At 46.1% G+C, this 23634-nt stretch overlaps 1 protein-coding gene across 1 annotated transcript in view; it reads left to right on the top strand.

The window, feature by feature from the left end:
- The window catches only part of LOC124552378 (aminopeptidase N-like), a 151733-nt gene that overhangs the window by 36256 nt on the left and 91843 nt on the right, over positions 1-23634 (top strand). The window contains exons 5-6 of the mRNA XM_047126642.1: positions 7721-8026; positions 12444-12627. Coding sequence (XP_046982598.1) covers positions 7721-8026; positions 12444-12627 — 490 coding nt within the window. The remainder of the gene's footprint in view (positions 1-7720; positions 8027-12443; positions 12628-23634) is intronic.

The raw sequence follows: 23634 nt of genomic DNA, 5'->3' as shown, positions 1-23634 counted from the left end.
TGGCAGGGACTGAGCAAGTTGCTAGAAGTCCCCTGCAGAAATATTGAGGCATGCTACCTCTATCGCATTCCATAATTTCGGAAGTGTTGCCGATGCAGGCTTTTGTGCACCAACTGACGTCTCGATTATCTCCCATAAATATTCGATGCCGGGCAGCTGGGTACAAAATCAGTGACTCGAATTGTCCAGAGTGTTCTTCAAACCAGTCGCGGAAAACTGCGGCTTGGTAACACGGCGCATTATCATCCATAAAAATTCTTTCCTTGTTTGGGAACACGAACTCCGTGGCTGGCTGCAAACGGTCTCCTTGCAGCAGAAAATAACCGTTTCCAGTCAGTAATAACCGGATGCAGTCTGTTCCATGTAAGCGCAGCCCACGTCATTATGGATCCACCAGCAGCTTGCACAGTGCCCTGTTGACAACTCTGGTCGCGCTGGCTTCTTTGGGTTTCTGCCACATTCTTCAGAGTAGCCCTTGCTACCTACGTCCTCAGTTATTTGCTGGATGTATTCCAGTCGCTGCCTTCCTCTACAGTTTTTCAGTTTTTACCCTCTACAGCTCTCTCTAGTACCGAGGAAGTCATTCCCTCATGTCTTAGCAGATGTCCTATCATCCTGTCCATTCTCCTTATCAGTGTTTTCCACATATTCCTTTCGTCTCCGATTCTGCGTAGAACTTCCTCATTCCTTACCTTACCAGCCCACCTAATTTTCAACATTCGTCCATAGCACCACATCTCAAATGCTTCGATTCTCTTATCTTACTCATTCCTTACCTTATCAGTCCGTCTAATTTTCAACATTCGTCTGTAGCAACTCATATCAAACGCTTCGATTATCTTGTGTTCCTTTTTGCCATAGTCCATGTTACACTACCATACAATGCTGTAACCCAGACGTACATTCTCAGAAATTTCTTCCTCAAATTAAGGCGGATATTTGATATTAGTACACTTCTCTTGGCCAGGAATGCCTTTTTTTGCCATATCTAGTCTGCTTTTGATATCATCCTTGCTCCGTCCGTCATTGGTTATTTTACTGCCTAGGTAGCAGAATTCCTTAACTTCATCTACTTCGTGACCATCAATCCTGAAGTTAAGTTTCTCGCTGTTCTCATTTCTACTACTTCTCATTACCTTCGTCTTTCTTCGATTTACTCTCAATCCATACTGCGTACTCATTAGACTATTTATTCGCTCAGCAGATCATGTAATTCTTCGTCACTTTCACTCAGGATAGCAATGTCATCACAGAATCGTATCATTGATATCCTTTCACCTTGAATTTTAATTCCACTCCTAAACGTTTCTTTTATTTCCGTAATTCCTTCCTCGATGTACAGATTGAAGAGTAGGGGAGAAAGGCTACATCCCTGTCTTACACCCTTTTCAATACGAGCACTTCGTTCTTGGTCGTCCACTTTTATTGTTCCCTCTTGGCTGTTATACGTATTGTACATGATCCGTCTCTCCCTATAGCACATCCCTACGTTTCTCAGAGTTTCGAACATCTTACACTATTTTACATTGTCGAACGCTTTTTCCAGGTCGACAAATCCTATGAAAGTGTCTTGATTTTTCTTTAGCCTTGCTTCCATTATCAACCGCAACGTCAGAATTGCCTCTCCCGTGGCTCTACCTTTCCTGAAGCCAAACTGATGGTCATGTAGCGCATCCTCAATTTTCTTTTCCATTCTTCTGTATATTATTCTTGTAATCAACTTGCATGAATGAGCTGTTAGGCTCATTGTGCGATAATTCTCGCACTTGTCAGCTCTTGCCGGCTTCGGAATTGTGTGGATGATGCTTTTCCGAAAGTCAGATGTTATGTCGCCAGACTCATTCATTCTACAAGCCGACATGAATAGCCTTTTTGTTGCCACTTCTCCCGATGATTTTTGAAATTCTGATGGAATGTTATCTATCCCTGCTGCCTTATTTAACATTAAGTCCTCCAAAGTGCTTTTAAATTCAAATTCGAATACTGGACCCCATATCTCTTCTAAATCGACTCCTGTTTCTTCTTTTATCACACCAGACAAATCTTCCCCCTCCTAGAGGCTTTCAATGTATTCTTTCCACATATCCGCTCTCTCCTCTGCATTTAACAGTGGATTTTCCATTGCACTCTTAATGTTACCACCCTTGCTTTTAATGTCCCTGCAAGCTGAGTCTGTCCTTCCGACAATCATTTCTTTTTCGATGTCTTCACATTTTTCCTGCAGCCATTTCGTCTTAGCTTCCCTGCACTTCTTATTTATTTCATTCCTCAGCGACTTGTATTTCTGTATTCCTGATTTTCCCGGAACATGTTTGTACTTCCTCCTTTCATCAATCAACTGAAGTATTTCTTCTGTTACCCATGGTTTCTTCGCAGCTACCTTCTTTGTACTTATGTTTTCCTTTCCAACTTCTGTGATGGCCTATTTAGAGATGTCCATTCCTCTTCAACTGTACTGCCTACTAAGCTATTCCTTATTGCTGTATCTATAATCTTAGAGAACTTCAAGCGTATCTCGTGATTCGTTAGTACTTCCGTATCCCACTTGTTTGCGTATTGATTCTTCCTGACTAATGTCTTGAACTTCAGCCTACTCTTCATCACTACTATATTGTGATCTGAGTCTATATCTGCTCCTGGGTACGCCTTATAATCCAGTATCTGATTTGGGAGTTTCTGTCTGACCATGATGTAATCTAACTGAATTCTTCCCGTATCTCCCGGCCTTTTGCAAGTATATCTCCTCCTCTTGTGATTCTTCAAGAGTGTATTCTTTATAACTGGCTGAGACTTTTTACGGAACTCAATTTGTCTTTCTCCTCTCTCATTCCTTGTCCCAAGCCCATATTCTCCTATAACCTCTTCCTCTACTCCTTCCCGTACAACTGAATTACAGTCCCCCATAACTATTAGATTTTCATTCTCCTTTACATACTATATTACGCTTTCAATATCCACATACAGTTTCTCTATGTCTTCATCTTCAGCTTGCGACGTCGGCATGTATACCTGAAGTATCGTTGTCGGTGTTGGTTTGCTGTTGATTCTGATAAGAACAACCCTGTCACTGAACTGTTCACAGAAACACAATCTCTGCCCTACCTTCCCATTCATAACGAATCCTACTCCTGTTGTACCATTTTCTGATGCTGTTGTATTACCATATACTCATCTGACCAGAAATCCTTGTTTCTTTCCACTTTTCACTGACCTCTACTTTATCTAGAATGAGCTTTTGCATTTCCCTTTTCAGATTTTCTAGTTTCCGTACCACGTTCAGGCTTCTGACATTACACGCCCCGAATCGTAGAACGTTATCCTTCAGTTGATTATTCAATCTTTTTCTCATGGTAACCTCCCCCTTGGCTGTCTCCATCTGGAGATTCAAATAGGGGAGTATTCCGGAATCTTTTGCAATGGAGAGATCCTCATTCCACTTCTTCAATTACAGTCCACATGTCCTGTGGTTACACGTTACGTGTCTTTAATGCAGTGGTTTCCATCGCCTTCTGCATCCTCATGCCCTTGATCATTGCTGATTCTTCTGCCTAAAGGACAAGAGAGTGCCCTGAACCTCTGTCCGCTCCTCCGCCCTCTTTGATAAGGACGTTGGCAGAATGAGGGTGACTGCTTATGCCGGAAGTCTTCGGCCGTCAGTGCTATTTTTTAATCAAAATTTAAGCAGCGGCGGGATTCGATCCTGGGACTGTAGACGTTTTGATTATGTATCACAGACGGTACCCCTTTTTTTCGTTTTGTTCGATATAGTTCGTTGCGTTTGGTCTAGGCGGACGTCACAAACATCCGTTCAAGTTGATCGTTGATTTCTTTACTCAGTTTTTTTTTTTATTACAGAGGGCAAGCAGCCCTCTGACCGAACACGCTGAGCTACCGTGCCGGCGCCCTAGACCACAGGAGGGTCCTTATTGAAAGTGAGGCTGATCTGGAGAGGCTATAGTTTTTCATGCGTCTTAGGGACCAACCGATACGGTCACGAGTCGAGGATAAGCGGAGCAGGTGATGTCGTGGTGTTAGCGAAGGCGCTAGACCTGTCGCCTGCCTCCACAGCCCATTGACGTCAAATTTCGTCGCACTGTCCTAACGGTTACGTTCGTAGTATGACCGGCATTGCTGCGGTTATTTCACGCAGTGTTGCTTGTCTGTCAGCACTGACAACTTCACGCAATCTCCGCTGCTCTCGGTCGTTAAGAGAAGACCATCGGTCACAGCGTTGTCCGTGGTGAGAGGTAATGTCTGAAATTTGACATTCTCGGCACACTCCTGACACGGTGGATGTCGCAATATTGATTTCCCTGACGATTTCCGAAATGCAGTGCCTCATGGGTCTGGCTCCAACTACCATTCCGTTATCAAAAGCTGTTAATTCCGGTTGTGTTTCCACAATCACGTCGGACACCTTTTCTTATGAAGGACTTGAGCACAAAGGAAGCTCCTACAATGCACTGCCCTTTTATACCTTGTGTACGCGGCGCTACTGCCATCTGAATATGTGCATATCGCTGTCTGATGACTTTCGTCCCCTGAGTGTATTTAAGTATTCTCGATTCCTAAAGAAGCTTCGATATTTGAGTAACAATACTCACTCGAAACTTTCTTTCAGGTGACTGCCGACAGTGTCGATACGCTTGGAGAAATGCACTGTTTACACTTAGAGTCTCACAAATATATTTATTCACAACCGGTTTCGATCGCTGATCATCTCCACAGTGGAAAAATTAACCATAAAAGACGCCGTAGCTGACTGGCAAACGCCAGAAAAAGATTCTCCACGCCATAATACCGGCTTAAGAAAACCGAAAGCATTGAAAACATGAAACCATGTAGCAGCAGTAAGTCCACAGGAATAATATATTAAAAAGTCCGCCTCAGTTGCGAAAATTTTCTGGTCTTTATCCAGGTTTCCGCTAGATTAATCTAGCCTTCTTCAGAAGTATAAAATTACTATCAAATGCCAGAGTAAGGCACAGTAAACATAACAAATTATATGGCTCTGAGCACTATGGGGGACAACTTCTGAGGTCATTAGCCCCCTAGAACTTAGAACTAGTTAAACCTAACCAACCTAAGTACATCACACACATCCATGCCCGAGGCAGGATTCGAACCTACGACCGTAGCGGTCTCGCGGTTCCAGACTGCAGCGCCTAGAACCGCACGGCCACTTCGGCCGGCATAAAAAATTAAAGAACTGACATGGAGAGACCGTGGCTGTGTACAATTAATGTATGCTCATTCTTACAGAGAAGAAGACAGCAACCAGCCACTATAAATACTGCTATTTATTTAAGTAAATAGCGCCCTAACCGGTTTCGAACTGTCAAGTTCATCATCAGACGGCTGTTCACAAGGTTTGCAAGATACCCTTCACATAATCGTAAACTGACGACGATTATGTAAAGGGTATCTTGCAAACCTTGTGAACAGCCGTCTGATGATGAACTTGACAGTTCGAAACCGGTTAGGGCGCTATTTACTTAAATAAATAGCAGTATTTATAGTGGCTGGTTGCTGTCTTCATCTTTGTAAGAATCAACCTACATTAAAAATTAAAGCAGTGCAAGGGTCAGTGCCAACGTAGTTGCCGCTGGCAACCGACCGCGTGTGAAGTGATGCCGGGGCTAGACTTCAGTTAAGAAGTTTTAATTCGACATGGTACCACGGTACTGTAGATTTTAATTTTTAATGTTTACTGTTCCTTACTCTGGCATTATAGTAATTTTATGCTTGTGAAGAAGGCAAGTGTAATCTAACCGAAACCTGAGTAAAGACCAGAAAATTTTCGCAACTGAGGCGGACTTTTCAATATATTAGTCTATCACAGTTGCTGACGGGGCTGCAATATGCTAAAAATTCTAAAGTCGACAGCACCTTGCTCAGTCGCTATAACATCCAGTAGGTTAACACACAAGACGCAGCATGTATGACATGTGAAGTTGCCACAAAATTTTTCCACTGTGAAGATGATCAGTGATGGAAGCCGGTTGTGAATAAATACACTACTGGCCATTAAAATTGCTACACCAAGAAGAAATACAGATGATAAATGGGTATTCACTGGACAAATATATGATACTGAAACTGAAATGTGATTACACTTACACGCAATTTGGGTGCATAGATCCTGAGAAATCAGTATCCAGAACAACCATCTCTGGCCGTAATAACGGCCTTGGTACGCCTGGGCATTGAGTCAAACAGAGCTTGGATGGCGTGTACAGGTACAGCTACCCATGCAACTCCAACACGATACCACAGTTCATTAAGAGTAGTCACCGGCGTATTGTGACGAGCCAGTTGCTCGGCCACCATTGACCAGACGTTTTCAGTTGGTGAGAGATCTGGAGAATGTGCTGGCCAGGGCAGCAGTCCAACATTTTCTGTATCCAGAAAGGCCCATACAGGGCCTGCAACATCCGGTAGTGCATTATCCTGCTGAAATGTAGGGTTTCGCAGGGATCGAATGAAGGGTAGAACCACGGGTGGTAACACGTCTGAAATGTAACGTCCACTGTTCAAAGTGCCGTCAATTCGGACAAGAGGTGACCGAGACGTGTAACCAATGGCACCCCGAACCATCACGCCGGGTGATGCGACAGTATGGCGATGACGAATAAACGCTTCCAATGTGCGTTCACCGCGATGTCGCCTAACATGGATGCGACCATCATGATGTAAACAGAACCTGGATTTATCCGAAAAAATGACGTTTTGCCATTCGTGCACCCAGGTTCGTCGTTGAGTACACCATCGCAGGCACTCCTGTCTGTGATGCAGCGTCAAGGGTAATCGCAGCCACGGTCTGCGAGCTGATAGTCCATGCTGCTGCAAACGTCGTCGAACTGTTCGTGCAGATGGTTGTTGTCTTGCAAACGTCTCCATCTGTTGAGTCAGGGATCGAGACGTGGCTGCACGATCCGTTACAGCCATGCGGATAAGATGCCTGTCATCTCGACTGCTAGTGATGCGAGGCCGTTGGGATCCAGCACGGCGTTCCGTATTACCCTCCTGAACCCACCGATTCCATATTGTGCTAACAGTCATTGGATCTCGACCAACGCGAGCAGCAATGTCGCGATACGATAAACCGCAATCGTGATAGGCTACAATCCGACCTTTATCAAAGTCGGAAACGTGATGGTACGCATTTCTCCTCCTTACACGAGGCATTACAACAACGTTTCACCAGGCAACGCCGGTTAACTGCTGTTTGTGTATGAGAAATCGGCTAGAAACTTTCCTCGTGTCAGCACGTTGTAGGTGTCGCCACCGGCGCCACCCTTGTGTGAATGCTCTGGAAAGCTAATCATTTTAATATCACAGCATCCTCTTCCAGCGGTTAAATTTCGCGTCTGGAGGACGTCATCTTCGTGGTGTAGGAATTTCAATGGCCAGTAGTGTATATTTGTAAGACTGCGCAGTGTCTATCATGGATTTCTCCAAGCAAATTCACTCACCTTGGACAAAAATACAAATATGTGCTTTGCGCTGAGACATTCAGTTGGTGCCGTGAAGTTTGTGAGAGTCCCCAGCAGATGGTAGTACTGGTCTTCCATTGTCCACAGTGCTCTAGCAGGTTCTTCCTAGCTTCCTCTACTCACCGTCCTGTGAGTCCCTACATGACACGAAGATGTACGGTATTTCTGTCGGAACCGACACTTTCTGTGTGAGGCCTATAAACGTCGCTCTCTGACCCTTGCAGGGACGACGCTGCCGTGGGCAGGAAGTACCTGGTGTTCCAGCCGACGCCCCCCATGAGCAGCTACCTCGTCGCCTTCGTCGTGTCGCAGTTCACACAGGTGGCGGACGAGCTGGGCGGCGTCTGGGCCCGCCAGCAGGTGGTTCAGGACGGGCAGTACGCGGCCAGCGTCACCAAGCCCATCATCGACACCATGGAGCGGCTGGTCAACGTCCCCTACGAGACAGAAACCATCGACAAGCTGGACAACGTGGCCATCCCGGACTTCAGCGCCGGCGCCATGGAGAACTGGGGCCTCGCCACATACAGGTAATGACGACCTTCAGTGGCCTGCAGGCTGGGAAACGTCCGCCACCGCGGCGCTCGACGTCAGCAGGTTTGTAACACTCAGCAGAGTCCGTGCACAATTACGTGGTCCGCAGGACACAAGCGGGCAGCGTGGTAGTGGTGGGGGTTACGGGCAGGCGCTGAAGGGGAAATGCTGAGTGCTGGAGGGGGGAGTGGGGAGTGCCGTTCTAATACTGTGAAGCCACTCCACGCCCACAGCTGCATGGTGACCATTCAAAAAAGTCTGTCACCTCTGGTTGGCATCTAAAGAGAATTCCGCTGAATGTGCAACAAAAGTAGAGATTTATTTTCAATTGACTTGTGAAATGAAGCTACCTGGTAGATTAAAACTGTGTGCCCGACTGAGACTCGAACTCGGCACCTTTGCCTTTCGCAGGCAAGTGCTCTACCATCTGAGCTACCGAAGCACGACTCACGCCCAGTACTCAGAGCTTTACTTCTGCCAGTATCTCGTCTCCTACCTTCCAAACTTTACAGAAGCTCTCCTGCGATCTTGCAGAACTAGCACTCCTGAAAGAAGTTTTAATCTACCAGGAAGTTTCATATCAGCGCACACTCCGCTGCAGAGTGAAAATCTCATTCTGGAAACATCCGCCAGGCTGTGGCTAAGCCGTGTCTCCGCAGTATCCTTTCTTTCAGGAGTGCTAGTTCTGCAAGGTTCGCAGGAGAGCAGGAGAGCACTCCGATGTAAGTTATATTACTGATGTTAATCAATTAATAAGCCCCTCACACAGAAAACACAACATTTCTTTAGGAAGTGGCGCTACCTGTAGCTCGACATATGCGAGCAGCCCATAGTGGCTCGCTATCCACGCATTTTACTTCAAAATTGTGGCTAAAGCTTTGTCGCTTAATATTTTTTTATACCTGACAGTAAGTACTGGTGCTTTTTGTACTGTTGATCAGTTTTCAGTCTTCAAACTGTATTTCTAAGTTTTTACATAAACAAAAAGTTACCATGTCTGCTGCTGTCAAATAAAACTTTGCCTGTTAGTTCACGTAGTAAATACTGTTCATCTTAACGTCCAGCTGCCTGTATTTTAAATGTTAAGTAGCCTACTTATATTTATGGCTACTAGATGGCACTCTTGGTGTAATTTTCACCTGCCCACACATATTAACGCGGGCGCCTCAGTGTGTTGCTACCTGTGGGCTTATATGTATGAGCAGCCCATAGTGTAACCCCTTCCACATATTCTCTTTTTTAAATTTTTGTCACTGAAGCCCTCCTCGGTTGATATCTACGAGGGTCACTCCAAAAGACATACACACTATTTTTTTTTTAATCCATTTTTTATTCTACATGTTTGAAAGTTTTACGGTGTGTAGATACGTCCTTTAGGAACAATATTTTAATTTCTCCACATCAATTCCATCCCCCTCAACTGCCTTACGCAATGTTGGAACCAGCGCCTGTATACCCGCACGGTAAGATTCTGGACCAACCTGTTGGAGCCACTGTTTGGCAGCGTGCACAAGGGAAATCATCATCATCAAACCTTGTTCCACGAAGAGAGTCTTTCAGTTTCCCAACGAGATGATAGTCACATGGAGCCAGGTCAGCGCCGTAAGGTGGGTGTTTCAGTGTTGACCATCCGAGTTTTGTGATCGCTTCCATAGTTTTTTGACTGACATGTGGCCGTTAATTGTCGTGCAACAGCAAAACATCCTGATTTTGCCGATGTGTTCGAACACGACTCAGTCGAGCTTGAAGTTTCTTCATTATCGTCACATACGCATAAGAATTTATGGTGGTTCCACTTGGCATGATGTCCACAAAGCAAGAGTCCTTCGGAATCGAAAAACACTGTAGCCATAACTTTTCCAGCGGAAGGCGTGGTTTTGAATTTTTTTTTCTTTGGATGAATTTGCATGATGCGACTTCATTCATTGCCTCCTCGTCTCTGGTGAAAAATGATGGAGCCATGTTTCATCACCTGTCACAATTGTTCCAAGAAATTCATCTCCACCATTCTCGTTCTGTTCCAAAAGTTCGCTGCATACCGTTTTTCTTGTTTCTTTGTGAGCCACTGTCAACATTCTGGTAACCCACCTGCCACAAACCTTTTTTATGGCCAACACTTTCAGTATTCTGCAAACACATCCTTCCCATATCCCAACCTAGCGTGACAATTCGTTCACTGTGATGCGTCTGTCAGCAGTCACCAATTCGTTAACTCTCTGCACATTGTCTGGAGTGTGTGCAGTACGAGGCCTGCCCCTGCGAGGACAATCTTCAATATTGTCGTCCCCGTTTTCATCACGTTACCTGCTTGCCCACCGACTAACTGTACTGCGATCGACAGCAGCATCTCAATACACCTTTTTCAACCTCTTGTGGATATTTCCCACTGTCTCGTTTTCACAGCACAGGAATTCTATGACAGCACGTTGCTTCTGACGAATGCTGAAGACATGATGTGACGGCGCCACTCACGGGAACAGGTGGAACTAAGTTTGAAAACAAGCGGGACGGATGTATCTACACACGGTTAAACTTTCACCTGTGCAGAATGAAAATTGTATTTTTACAAAAATAGTGTGCGTTTCTTTTGGAGTGACCCTCGTAGGTTATATGTGACATGTAAGTACTGTTTTTTCCTGCACCGTTGGTCAGTACTTAGACTTTTGCATAAAATGTTTTCCCATAATTTTGCATTTATGTTATAGGCCAATTTGATTATTTAATTTCTTTTGAAGACACGCATAGAAGTGTCGAAACCTGATCAAATGCTTAAATTTTGTGACCAAGGGCTGTAATTGCTTTAGTTTATAAACGGTCGCTGACTACGCAGCCATGTTTAAAACTTTATCACGTGCAGGATCTGGGTTCAGTTGCCAGTAATGGCAGGCACCTCGTCATCAGTCTTGGGACTGACTCTGAGGATGGCTGGACGGTACGCGGCCGAAATATCAGTTTAAGAAGTGATACACTGGAGCGCCAAAGAAAGTAGTATAGGCATGCATATTCAAATACAGGGATGTTAAATAGGCAGAATACGCGCTGCGGTAGGCAGCTCCTATATAAGACGACAAGTGTCTGGCGCAGTTATTAGATGGTTTACTGCTGCTACAATGGCACTTCATCAAGATTAAAATGAGTTTGAACGTGGTTTTATAGTCTTTCCACGAGCGATGGGACACAGCATCTCCGAGGTAGCGATGAAGTGGGGATTTTCCCATACGACCATTTCATGGGTGTACTGTGAGTATCAGGAATCCGGTAAAACATCAAATCTCCGACATCACTGCCGCCGGAAGCAGATCCTGCAAGAACGGGATCAATGACAACTCAAGAGAATCGTTCAGCGTGACGGAAGTGCAGTCCTTCCGTTGATTGCTGCAGATTTCAATGCCTGGCCATTAGCAAGTGTCAGCCTACAAACCATTCAACAAAACATAATCGATATGGGCTTTCGGAGCAGAAGACTCACTCGAGTACCCTTGATGACTGCACGACTCAAAGCTTTATGCTTAGCCTGTGGCCGTTAACACCGGCGTTGTGACTGGAAACATGTTGCCTGGTCGAATGAGTTTCAAATTGTATCGATCGGATGAAGGTGTACGTGCATGGAGACGACCTCATGACTCCATAGACTCTGCATGTCAGCAGGGGACTGTCGAAGCTCGGTGTGGCACTGCAATGGTACGGCGCGTGTGCAGTTGGAGTGCTATCGGACTCTGACAGTCGAAACGTGCGTAAGCACCCCGTCTGATCACCTGCATCCTTTCATGTCCATTGTGCATTCCGACGGACTGGACAATTTCAGGAGGACAATGCGTCACCCCACACGTCCAGAATTGCTACAGAGTGGCTCCAGCAACACTCTTCTGAGTTCAAGCATTTCTGTTGGCCGCCATACTCCCCAGACAGGAACATTATTGAGCATATCTGGGATGCCTTGCAACGTGCTGTTCAGAAGTCCTGAGGGATTCATGGTGTCAGTTCCCTCCAGCACTACTTCAGACATTAGTCGAGCTATATTTTGACTAAAGTTCAGTCTTGATCACACCATTTATGTTTTAATGATGTAGGTAACCGGTTTCGGTTCTTTTTACAAAACCATCATCAGACCCATGGCTCCCTTAGGATGGTAGGCGGAGCTCTCCTCGCTGCTACGCAGTTGAACTTCAGTCAAAATATAATAATTAATTGATCACTGTTTTCCAAAAATATTTACCAAAATTAGTCGAGCTGATGCCACGTCGTGTTGCGGCACTTTCGCGTGCTCGCGGGGGCCCTACACGATATTAGGCAGGTACACTAGTTTCTTTGGCTCTTCAGCGTATTCGCTCGGCTGAATGCCCGAAATTGCGTGGATTATTCGTTACGCCGCGAGTAGCTGAAAATGCACAGCAGGTGACCATACGTTTCCAGGGAGCGGCTGATACTGTGGGCGGACCAGGTGTCTGACGAGTCCGACAAGCAGAGAATCGGGACGGTGATCGCGCACGAGCTGGCGCACCAGTGGTTCGGCGACCTGGTCAGCCCGCGCTGGTGGGACGTCATCTGGATCAACGAGGGCTTCGCCACCTTCTTCGAGTACTTCGCGATGCAGGAGGTGAGTCTTCAGCGGCACTAGCTAGACAGCCTGCAGGGCTGTTCAGTGGCGGCAGGACAGAGTTTGATTCCTCAAAAAGTACACACACTTTTGTGTAGATCAGAGTCCTACCTTACCTGACCCAAGGATGGGTCAAACCACGGCCCAACACGTCCACTCACGAGACACCTCATTGTTTTTGTTTACTACTTTTGATATCACTTTTTACTATCTACATCCACACCTAATTTCACTGATGGAAAAAAAATAGTCCACCCTTTAGGAGGTTTCCAATTCACTCATGAGTTAATGTCGCAACAGGAAATATGGAGTGCATAAAATGATTACATTTACAGATAAATAGCACAAGCGATTCTGAGGTACCAGGTATCGATTTGTGCTGACTCATATTAGTAAGTGACCCGCCAGGGTAGCCGAGTGCGCTAATGTGCTGCTTCCTGGACTCGGGTAGGCATGCCGGCCCCGCATCGAATCCGCCCGGTGGATTAACGACGAGGGCCAGTGTGCCGGCCTGCCTAGATGTGGTTTTTAGGTGGTTTTCCACATCCCTCTAGGTGAATACTGGGATGGTCCCCATGTCCCGCCTGAGTCCCACGGCTCGCAGACATCTGAACACTTTTGCACTATTCCATGGATTCCACTCGACGCAGACAGTTCCACGGCTCGCAGACATTCGCACTATTCCATGGATTCCACTCGACGCAGACAGTTGGGGTGCACTGATTCCGTCCCAGGGGGTACGGGGTGGAGGCAGGAAGGGCATCCGGCCACCCCTTAACCATTGACGTGCCAAATCCGATTAACGATGGCTGACCCTGCGTAACTGCAGGACAAGGCTCAAGCGACAGATAGACTCATATTAGTAAGCGGTGTAGCCTAATGCGAGGCAATGCAGGCGCGGACTCTGCCATCCAGTCGATCGCATAGATGACGACTTCCGTCCTGAGGTACACTGTGCCACGCTTTGTCCAGCTGCTAACGTAGCTCTGTAAGTGCTGTTGGTTGGCGAGTCGCAGGCATCACTTTTCCTCCCATCATGTGCCACACGTACTCGACTGAAGTCCGGAGATTGTTCTAGCCAGGGAAGTTCCTGCACATCTTGCAGAATACATTGAGTTTCAGTAAGTGCGGGGGAGCATTATCCTGCCGGAACAACACATCACCTTCGGTGAGCGGGTTTGACAACATTCTGCACGTACCGAGCGCTGGTTAGCGCCCGTTCCAGAAATACTAGACGTGTACGAGAGTTGTAGTTTATCGCACCGCAGATCATAAGACCGCGGGTGGGGCCAGTGTGTCTCGGGCGAATGCACTGTGCCGAACAGCACTCACCAGGAATGTGTCGTATGCGCAAGCGACTCGAACTTGCTTACAGGCAGAATCTGCTTTCAGAACAGTTCGCGGCGCACCACTCCATCTTCCAAGAGACCCTCTCACGGCACCAGTCTAGCTCTGCATGTCGATCTACATCTTCATCTGCATTTATACTCCGCAAGCCACCCAACGGTGTGTGGCGGAGGGCACTTTACGTACCACTGTCATTACCTCCCATTCGTGTTCCAGTCGCGTATGGTTCGCGGGAAGAACGACTGTCTGAAAGCCTCCGTGCGCGCTCTAATCTCTCTAATTTTACATTCGTGATCTCCTCGGGAGGTATAAGTAGGGGGAAGCAATATATTCGATACCTCATCCAGAAACGCACCCTCTCGAAACCTGGCGAGCAAGCTACACCGCGATGCAGAGCGCCTCTCTTGCAGAGTCTGCCATTTGAGTTTCCTGAACATCTAGGTAACGCTACCACGCTTACCAAATAACCATGTGACGAAACGCGCCGCTCTTCTTCGGATCTTGTCTATCTCCTCTTTCAACCCGACTTGGTACGGAAGCCACACTGCTGAGCAGTACTCAAGTATAGGTCGAACGAGTGTTTTGTAAGCTACCTCCTTTGTTGATGGACTACATTTCCTAAGGACTCTCCCAATGAATCTCAACCTGGCACCCGCCTTACCAATGAATAATTTTGTATCATCATTGCAAAAAAAATGGTTCAAATGGCTCTGAGCACTATGGGACTTAACTGCTGAGGTCATCAGTCCCCTAGAACTTAGACCTACTTAAACCTAACTAACCTAAGGACATCACACACATCCATGCCCGAGGCAGGATTCGAACCTGCGACCGTAGCAGTCGCGCGGTTCCAGACTGAAGCGCCTAGATCCGCTCGGCCACACCGGCCGGCTATGATCATTGCACTTCAAATCGTTCCGTACGCATACTCCCAGGTATTTTACAGAAGTAACTGCTACCAGTGTTTGTTCCGGTATCATATAATCGTATTAGCAATACATTACATTTGTCTATGTTAAGGGTCAGTTGCCACACCCTGCGCCAAGTGCCTATCCGCTGCAGATCTTCCTGCATTTCGCTGCAATTTCCTAATGCTGCAACGTCTCTGTATACTACAGCATCATCCGCGAAAAGCCGCATGGAACTTCCGAAGCTATCTACTAAGTCATTTATATGTATTGTGAAAAGCAATGGTCCTATAACACTCCCCTGTGGCACGCCAGAGGTTACTTTAACGTCTGTAGACGTCTCTCCATTGAGAACAACATGCTATGTTCTGTTTGCTAAAAATTCTTCAATCCAGCCACACAGCTGGTCTGATATCCCGTAGGCTCTTACTTTGTTTATCAGGCGACAGTGCGGAACTGTATCGAACGCCTTCCGGAAGTCAAGAAAAATAGCATCTACCTGGGAGCCTGTATCTAATATTTTCTGGGTCTCATGAACAAATAAAGCGAGTTGGGTCTCACACGATCGCTGTTTCCGGAATCCATGTTGATTCCTACAGAGTAGATTCTGGGTTTCTAGAATTGACATGATACGCGACCAAAAACATTCTACAGCAGATTTATGTCAGAGATATAGGCCTATAGTTCCGCGCATCTGCTCGACGACACTTCTTGAAAACTGGGACTACCTGTGCTCTTTTCCAATCATTTGGAACCTTCCGTTCCTCTAGAGACTTGCGGTACACGGCTGTTAGAAGGGGGGGCAAGTTCTTTCGCATACTCTGTGTAGAATCGAATTGGTATCCCGTCAGGTCCAGTAGACTTTCCTCTGTTGAGTGATTTCAGTTGCTTTTCTATTCCCTGGACACTTATTTCGATGTCAGTCAATTTTTCGTTCGTGCGAGGATGTAGAGAAGGAACTGCAGTGCGGTCTTCCTCTGTGAAACAGCTTTGGGAAAAGGTGTTTAATATTTCAGCTTTACGCGTGTCATCTGTCCTCTGTTTCAATGCCATAATCATCCCAGAGTGTCTTGATATGCTGTTTCGATTCACATACTGATTTAACGTAAGACTAGAACTTCCTAGGATTTTCTGTCAAGTCGATACATAGAATTCTACTTTCGAATTCACTGAACGCTTCACGCATAGCCCTCCTTACGCTAGCTTTGACATCGTTTAGCTTCTGTTTGTTTGAGAGGTTTTGGCTACGTTGAAATTTGCAGTGAAGCTCTCTTTGCTTTCGCAGTAGTTTCCAAACTTTGACGTTGAACCACGGAGGGTTTTCCCCGTCCCTCACAGTTTTACTCGGCACGTACCTGTCTAAAACGCATTTTACGATTGCCTTGAACTTTTTCCATAAACACTCAACATTGTCAGTGTCGGAACAGAAATTTTCGTTTTGATCTGTTAGGTAGTCTGAAATCTGCCTCCTATTACTCTTGCTAAACAGATAAACCTTCCTCCCTTTTTTTATATTCCTATTTGCTTCCATATTCAGGGATGCTGCAACGGCCTTATGATCACTGATTCCCTGTTCTGCGCTTACAAAATCGAAAAGTTCCGGTCTGTTTGTTATCAGTAGGTCCAAGATGTTACCTCCACGAGTCGTTTCTCTGTTTAATTGCTCGAAGTAATTTTCCGATAGTGCATTCAGTATAATCTCACTCGATACTCTCTCCCTACCACCCGTCCTAAACATCTGAGTGTCCGAGTCTATACGTGGTAAATTGAAATCTCCACCTAAGACAAGCTGAGGAAATTTATGTGAAATGTATTCCAGAGTTTCTCTGAGTTGTTCTGCCACCAATGCTGCTGAGTCGGGAGGTCGGTAAAAGGATCCAATTATTAACCTAGCTCTGTTGTTGAGTATAGCCTCCATCCATAATAATGCACGGGAACTTTCCACTTCTACTTCACTACAGGATAAACTACTACTAACAGCGACGAACACACCACCACCGGTTGCATGCAATCTATCCTTTCCGAACACCGTCTGTGCCTTTGTAAAAATTTCGCTAGAATTTATCTCTGGCTTCAGCCAGCTTTCCGAACCTATAGCGATTTCAGCTTCGGTGCCTTCTATCAGCTCTTGAAGTTCCGGTACTTTACGATGGCAGCTTCGACAGTTTACAATTACAATACCGATTGTCCTGATTTTACCCCGCACCATTTGAGGCTGTTGCCCTTTCTGTACTTGCCCGAGGCCATCTAACCTAAAAAAACTGCCCAGTCCACGCCACACAACCCCTGCTACCCGTGTAGCCGCCTGTTGGGTGTAGTGGACTCCTGACCCATCCAGCGGAACCCGAAACCCCACCACCCTATGGAGCAAGTCGAGGAATCTGCGGTCCACACGGTCGCAGAACCGTCTCAGCCTCTGATTCAGACCCTCCACGCGGCTCTGTGCCAAAGGTCCGCAGTCGGTCCTGTCGACGATGCTGCAGATGGTGAGCTCTGCTCATCCCGCTAGCGAGACTGGCAGTCTTCACCAAATCAGATAGCCGCCGGAAGCCAGGGAGGATTTCCTCGGATCCATAGCGACACACATCATTGGTGCCGACATGAGCGACCACCTGCAGACGGGTGCACCCTGTACCCTTCATGGCATCCGGAAGGACCCTTTCCACATCTGGAATGACTCCCCCCCCCCTCCGGTATGCACAAGGAGTGCACATTGGTTTCCTTCTCCTCCCTTGCAGCCATGTTGTGGAGTGGGTGTGTGTGCCTGTAGTCTCACTGGTAATAGCCGGTTAGCAGCAGTTGGTGCTGACACATCTGGGCTCACAAGCCGTCCTACCTGTGCTGCGGCAGCTGTACCGTCTGCCGCTGCTGCCCTTACAATACGACCATCACGCCGGGCGTCTGTACTGCATGGGCATCCAGAACTTCGTCCGCGTGTATAGGGATGTTGACGCGATCACTGACATCAGCGTCGTTGCACAACTGATGCAGCACGTTGTGTGGCAGTTCTCCGAAAGGACCATCCTGCTATTCGGAATGCCACAATTCGGTCCCTTTCAAACTCACTGACTTGGCTGAAGAAAGGACGAGTTCGTCTCCGCGGCATAGTTGCCTGCTTACCTCACCCATTTGCACCACACTGACCCTTCTCACTGTGAACATTCCCTATTAAAGGTGAAACGCCTGGTTAGATCCGCAGGCCAGAACAGTCACGTGGAAAGGGGCCCGAAATGATCGGCTGTCAGCAACACTCGAACACATATAACTTTACTTAGTTGCCCAAACGTTACAGCGCAATTTTCCGAGCTCAACTATGGACTGAATATGTCACACAGTCTTATGGCTTAAGGGCACAACCTCTTTAATTTTCAAAACGGCTTGGAGGCCCTACATTTGAAACACAACTACAATCAATTTTCAAAAGGCGTAAAGCGCAAGGTTTTATCCTTAAATAATATTTCGAATGAGGCTGAAGGTCCAAACAATCTAAGACTTGACAAGTAAGAAATTTTAATTTTATAACGGCTGAAGGCCCATTATGTAAAAACACAACCACAATAAATTTTCAAAGGCAGAAGGCCCAAAGCTTTATCCAGAAAAAAAAGATGCTGAAGGCCCGAACAATGCAAGACTTAACAAGTAAGAAATTTTCAATTTTAAAACGGCTGAAGACCCATTATTTAAAACCCAACAAAAAGCATACAAATTCAAACCATCGGCTACTAGCCATTAAAATACACAATGAAACACCAATAAGAAAAGGCAGTACAGCCAGCGGCGCTCAGAAGTTTCAGGGGGTCGGTCTGCACTTGAAATATTAACGTTCGCTTATGGGAGACATGTAGTCGGCCCAACTATATCCGATATGCCGGCAACCCAACCAAGAGACAGTCAACGGACCCACCGACAAGACGACTTGCTGCCGGCCGGGGTGGCCGAGCGGTTCTAGGCGCTACAGTCTGGAACCGCGCGACCGCTACGGTCGCAGGTTCGAATCCTGCCTCGGGCATGGATGTGTGTGATGTCCTTAGGTTAGTTAGGTTTAAGTAGTTCTAAGTTCTAGGGGACTGCTGACCTCAGAAGTTAAGTCCCATAGTGCTCAGAGCCATTTGAACCAAGACGACTTGCTTTCCACCCGACCAGTGCACAATGAACTCGAAAGCCAAAACGTAAAAGGCGTAGCCACCCACAACCAAGTATGCATAAGCTGTCAAAACTACACACACGTGTTGGACAGCGACAACACGGTGAGGAAAGGACACTGCCTGAATTTTACGTCAGCGGCCAGGGCAGGTAACCGGAACGATAACGCCCACAAGGCAGAAAATTCCGCTGATGAACTTGGACTTCAAATGACCGAAATACGGTTAAACTCTACTGGATGGTGGCCAAGCCTTTGCCAACTCGAACACTCGCTGTTGCTCATGGGAATACCCCCCAATAGCGAACCATGAAAAGTAACGGCACAACGTGAACAGACTGGCTTCGGTAATTAAATCACCACTCAACTTTGATGTCCTGGGTCGGTGATCCACGAACCTCGTAGCAATCGGAACAGCTCCCACACACTCCGACACTGCGTAGAGACCGCCAGCGGTCCCAGTCAACTGCGCCGCGCGGAAATTTCCTGGCTAATCCACAGCAACCGACGAACTCACTGCCAGTAGGCTGACAACATTTAAAACAAGTTGCCAGTGGAAATGACACTAACTACACACACTGTTTGACAATCACTTGCATGAAGACTTGAACGACACTAAGCAGTGGCTGTGCAATCATGAAGAGAGATCGGGAGTCGATACACACACACAGCCAACCCATAACCGATCTGCGACCCAAATCACGTCGTCTGGGAATGTGTGGGAGCAACGGTCGGGCGAGCCGTGGACATGCGGGCCTCACTGCTGCTCCATCTGACTGAACTAGTGCTGCGTCCAACTCCCCAACTGGGAGGTTGGAACTGCACTCCTGGCACGTTCCAACTCACTCCATGACAGACGACCACCGGGAAGTAATAGCAGTCCAGCAAAGATAACACGTGACGGCTATATCGATAGGCGCTGCTGCTGCCTCTCATGGGCATACCATGCAGTAACTCAGTGACAACAGAAAGTGAAACTAACATAACGAGGTGGCAGCATGCAAAAAAAAGGATGTAAAATAAGAGATGGCACGAGTGTGAGCCACGCACTGCACAGATGGCGATCTGGCAGCTATTCCACTACGCTACTGGTGGACGACGTTGAAACCATTATCAGTACATTTACTATCCCCAAAACCATTATGAGTACATTTACCATTCCCAAAACCATTATCAGTACATTTACTATCCCCAAAACCATTATCAGTACATTTACTATCCCCGAAACCATTATCAGTACATTTACCATTCCCAAAACCATTATCAGTACATTTACTATCCCCAAAACCATTATCAGTACATTTACTATCCCCAAAACCATTATCAGTACATTTACCATTCCCAAAACCATTATCAGTACATTTACTATCCCCAAAACCATTATCAGTACATTTACTATCTCTGAAACCATTATCAGTACATTTAATATCCCCGAAACCATTATCAGCACATTTACTATCCCCAAAACCATTATCAGTACATTTACTATCCCCAAAACCATTATCAGTACATTTACTATCTCTGAAACCATTATCAGTACATTTACTATCCCCAAAACCATTATTAGCACATTTACTATCCCCGAAACCATTATCAGTACATTTACCATCCCCAAAACCATTATCAGTACATTTACTATCCCCAAAACCATTATCAGTACACTAACTATCCCAAAAACGATTATCAGTACATTTAATATCTCCCAGGTGGTATATGCCGTCGTTTTCAGACGTACTAATATTTTTCCAGCAGTCTACTTACACTGTAAAGTGCATCGAAGAGGGTACTTCCGTCTTACCGTTCACATTCTGTATGAATATGTGGGGAGCATGATCGCTTATAAATGCCTCCTTGCGTGCTGTAACTAGTTGCGCTTCTTCAGCTTCTCGTAGCGTGCTTCATGGCTAAATATTTCATAGCTGGATGGTCGGACGTTAGTATCCGATGGACACAATACTTCAGCAAGTGATCACGTTGCCATCGTCGAGCTGATGAAGTTACCACTTTAGGGTCTGTGTGGTGCTTTTTTTGCCCTTCATCCGTCCCCCATCCCTCTGATTTGCCAGTCTGTCCAAAGTCCACACCCAGCATCTCCTCCCTTATTTCTCCTGATGTCTCGTTGACCTATTCTAGATTCATATCCCAGATTCACGCATGTTGGTAGCACCTATCCTGTTCCTCCACCTCGCCTCAATATCAGTTCGTTGTGGGAGCCAAACTGACTGTGGGTCCTGAGACCTTGCGAAAGGGTGTGGCCATTCTTTAATGACTCAGTCCCAGAAGTGGCACGTCTCTGTCCGAAAATCAGTATGGCCGTAATCCATTCTACATAATTTTGATAGGTAGTGTTTCGCGACTACTGACTTGTTAGGCTCATACACTTTGGTATGTCCTTGACGCCCTTGGAAATACTCTTCGACAGCATGCACTGTCTGACCTTTACGTCCTGCCTCATTGGCAAGATATCCAATACACTGTAGTCTGAGGTCATCTCTGACACTACCAAGCAGTGCTCGTGGTTTCGATTTTCTTCACGATCCCTGTAGAGTAAAATGTAGGAGGTTGCATCAAATGCCTAGGTACCTCATTTGATACTGGCTCTTGAAATTTTGTACGCAGTCTTTCGCGAAATAATTGCGACCTAAGGTCAAGTGTCTGCCATTTCTGGTCTCTCAGAATCTCGGTGAATCTCACCTATAGGTCGGACAGACCTGTGACCATTCGTGTTCCCCTTATTTGTACATATTCAATATCCCCTGTTAGTCCTACCTGGTGTGGCACCCACACAACTGATCAATATTCCAAGTTGGGTCAGATGGGTGTTTCGTATTCAGTCTTCTTCGCAGGCAGATTTCATTTTCCCGCTATCCTGCTAATGAACCAAAATCTGTTTTACATGATCCTGTGTCTGTGTAATCATCCCATTTTAAAATCCAACATTTATTAAATCTAGATGTTTATATGAGTCTGCTGGTTCCAAATGCGACTCACTGATATTGTACTCACAGGAAACCTTTTGAATTATGTGAAACGCAAAATTTTACATTTTTGAACATTTGAAGCAAGTTTCCAGTTATTGTTCAACATCTTACTATAATCTATGTGAATATTTGTACAGCTTTTCCAAATAATACCTCACAACTACATAATCTGAAATTAGTCTGATGTTCCTGTTATGTCGTCTGCCAGTTATGTATTTCGTGGCGCATGCTGGTGGTTTGTTTGTAGTGTCGTCTCCTTCACTCTGTGCTCGTCATTTGTACCTGAGAGCCCTTTTATCTCGCAACAAACACCGTGGAAGACTGCACTTTAATCACCCTTACAGTTTTGAACCACTCGATTTGATACGTGGGGATAGAGAACTGACACTGACAGAACGCATGAGAGGTGTAGTAAACACCCAACTGTCATAGGCAAGTCGACAAACGAGGAAGAGACATCTCGGCAACATGACCAGTTTAATTCGAACTCCACTGCTTCCATGAGGAGTGGATGACAACGAGTGGAACTCTAGGTATGTCAGTAGCCACATCTGGTCAGTTAGGACTCTCAGTCCTTGTGCACTGTACATATGCTTGGAGCCTGCTCCCCTGTGGCCCCTTGCAGCCACTGGCTGGCTGTCTACACTAGTAACTGTTGGCAACAGAGGCCGCAGTATACTGGCTTCAGCAGTGGGTGGGTCTTCATACATACCTGGATAATGACGACATCAACGTCGCTCTCCATCGCCACAGTTTGACAGTTTCTAGTCTAGGCCATCAGCAGAAAGTAATCCTCTTGAAAATATCATAATCTTCGACCATGGACTGTTTGCAAAATAGCTGAGAATCTGCTGCACTCTAGCCTCAATAGAAGTCTGGTCTGTACACTCTCTCTTCATTCTCTATACAGTTAAATGAATCAGTACAGTTCCTCATAGACACTGATTGACAGTGTCCACACCCTATCAGTGGTAAAAGGTGCTACTCTTTGGAGTGACTGTATAGAAAATAGGTAAGAATCAGGGGTGGGCTAGCCTCAACAGTGGGTAAGTCACTCCATCTGTGGGACTACCTTTTCACTCATTGTACAGTTAAAAGTAACATGGCAATTCTGTGATTTCCTGTGGGTAGTTTTCATTCCTGGCCAGTGATCGAAAGTGAACTGTTTTGAAGGACTGACCCTTCAGACAAAGATTGTATGTGGACTGTCTGAGAACCTGGTGAATTATGGTTGCAGCGTTTGGTATGGACAGCCGGTGGTGCTCTCTCTTCACGCAGTATGGTTCCTTGTGAGCCCTGGTCAATGTTCTCCACCCATGGCCAGTGGTACAGAGTGTTCCCATTCTTTAACAGACTAAGTTTTTGGGGAGCATTTTTGGAGATGGTTTTTGATGCTGTTGGTAGATACTCTCAGACTCCCTGCAAAATGACAGAAAAGTGTTTGAATGTCTCATTGGTCTTGAGCTGCTAGATACAGTGTGGTGCAAATTGGGGCCCCTCTGACAATACAAAAAAAAAAACCTTGGTAGCATTACCGATAGACACTTAAATGATCAGACACACTTCCAAACTTTGCCACTGCTTCTGAACTGTGTTGACACTGGGCTACCTGTCTCGTTTAGTGGTGTTA

This window comes from Schistocerca americana, chromosome 10, assembly GCF_021461395.2.
Source record: "Schistocerca americana isolate TAMUIC-IGC-003095 chromosome 10, iqSchAmer2.1, whole genome shotgun sequence".
In the NCBI taxonomy this organism is placed as follows: domain Eukaryota; kingdom Metazoa; phylum Arthropoda; class Insecta; order Orthoptera; family Acrididae; genus Schistocerca; species Schistocerca americana.
This window is presented reverse-complemented; position numbering and strand designations above follow the sequence as displayed.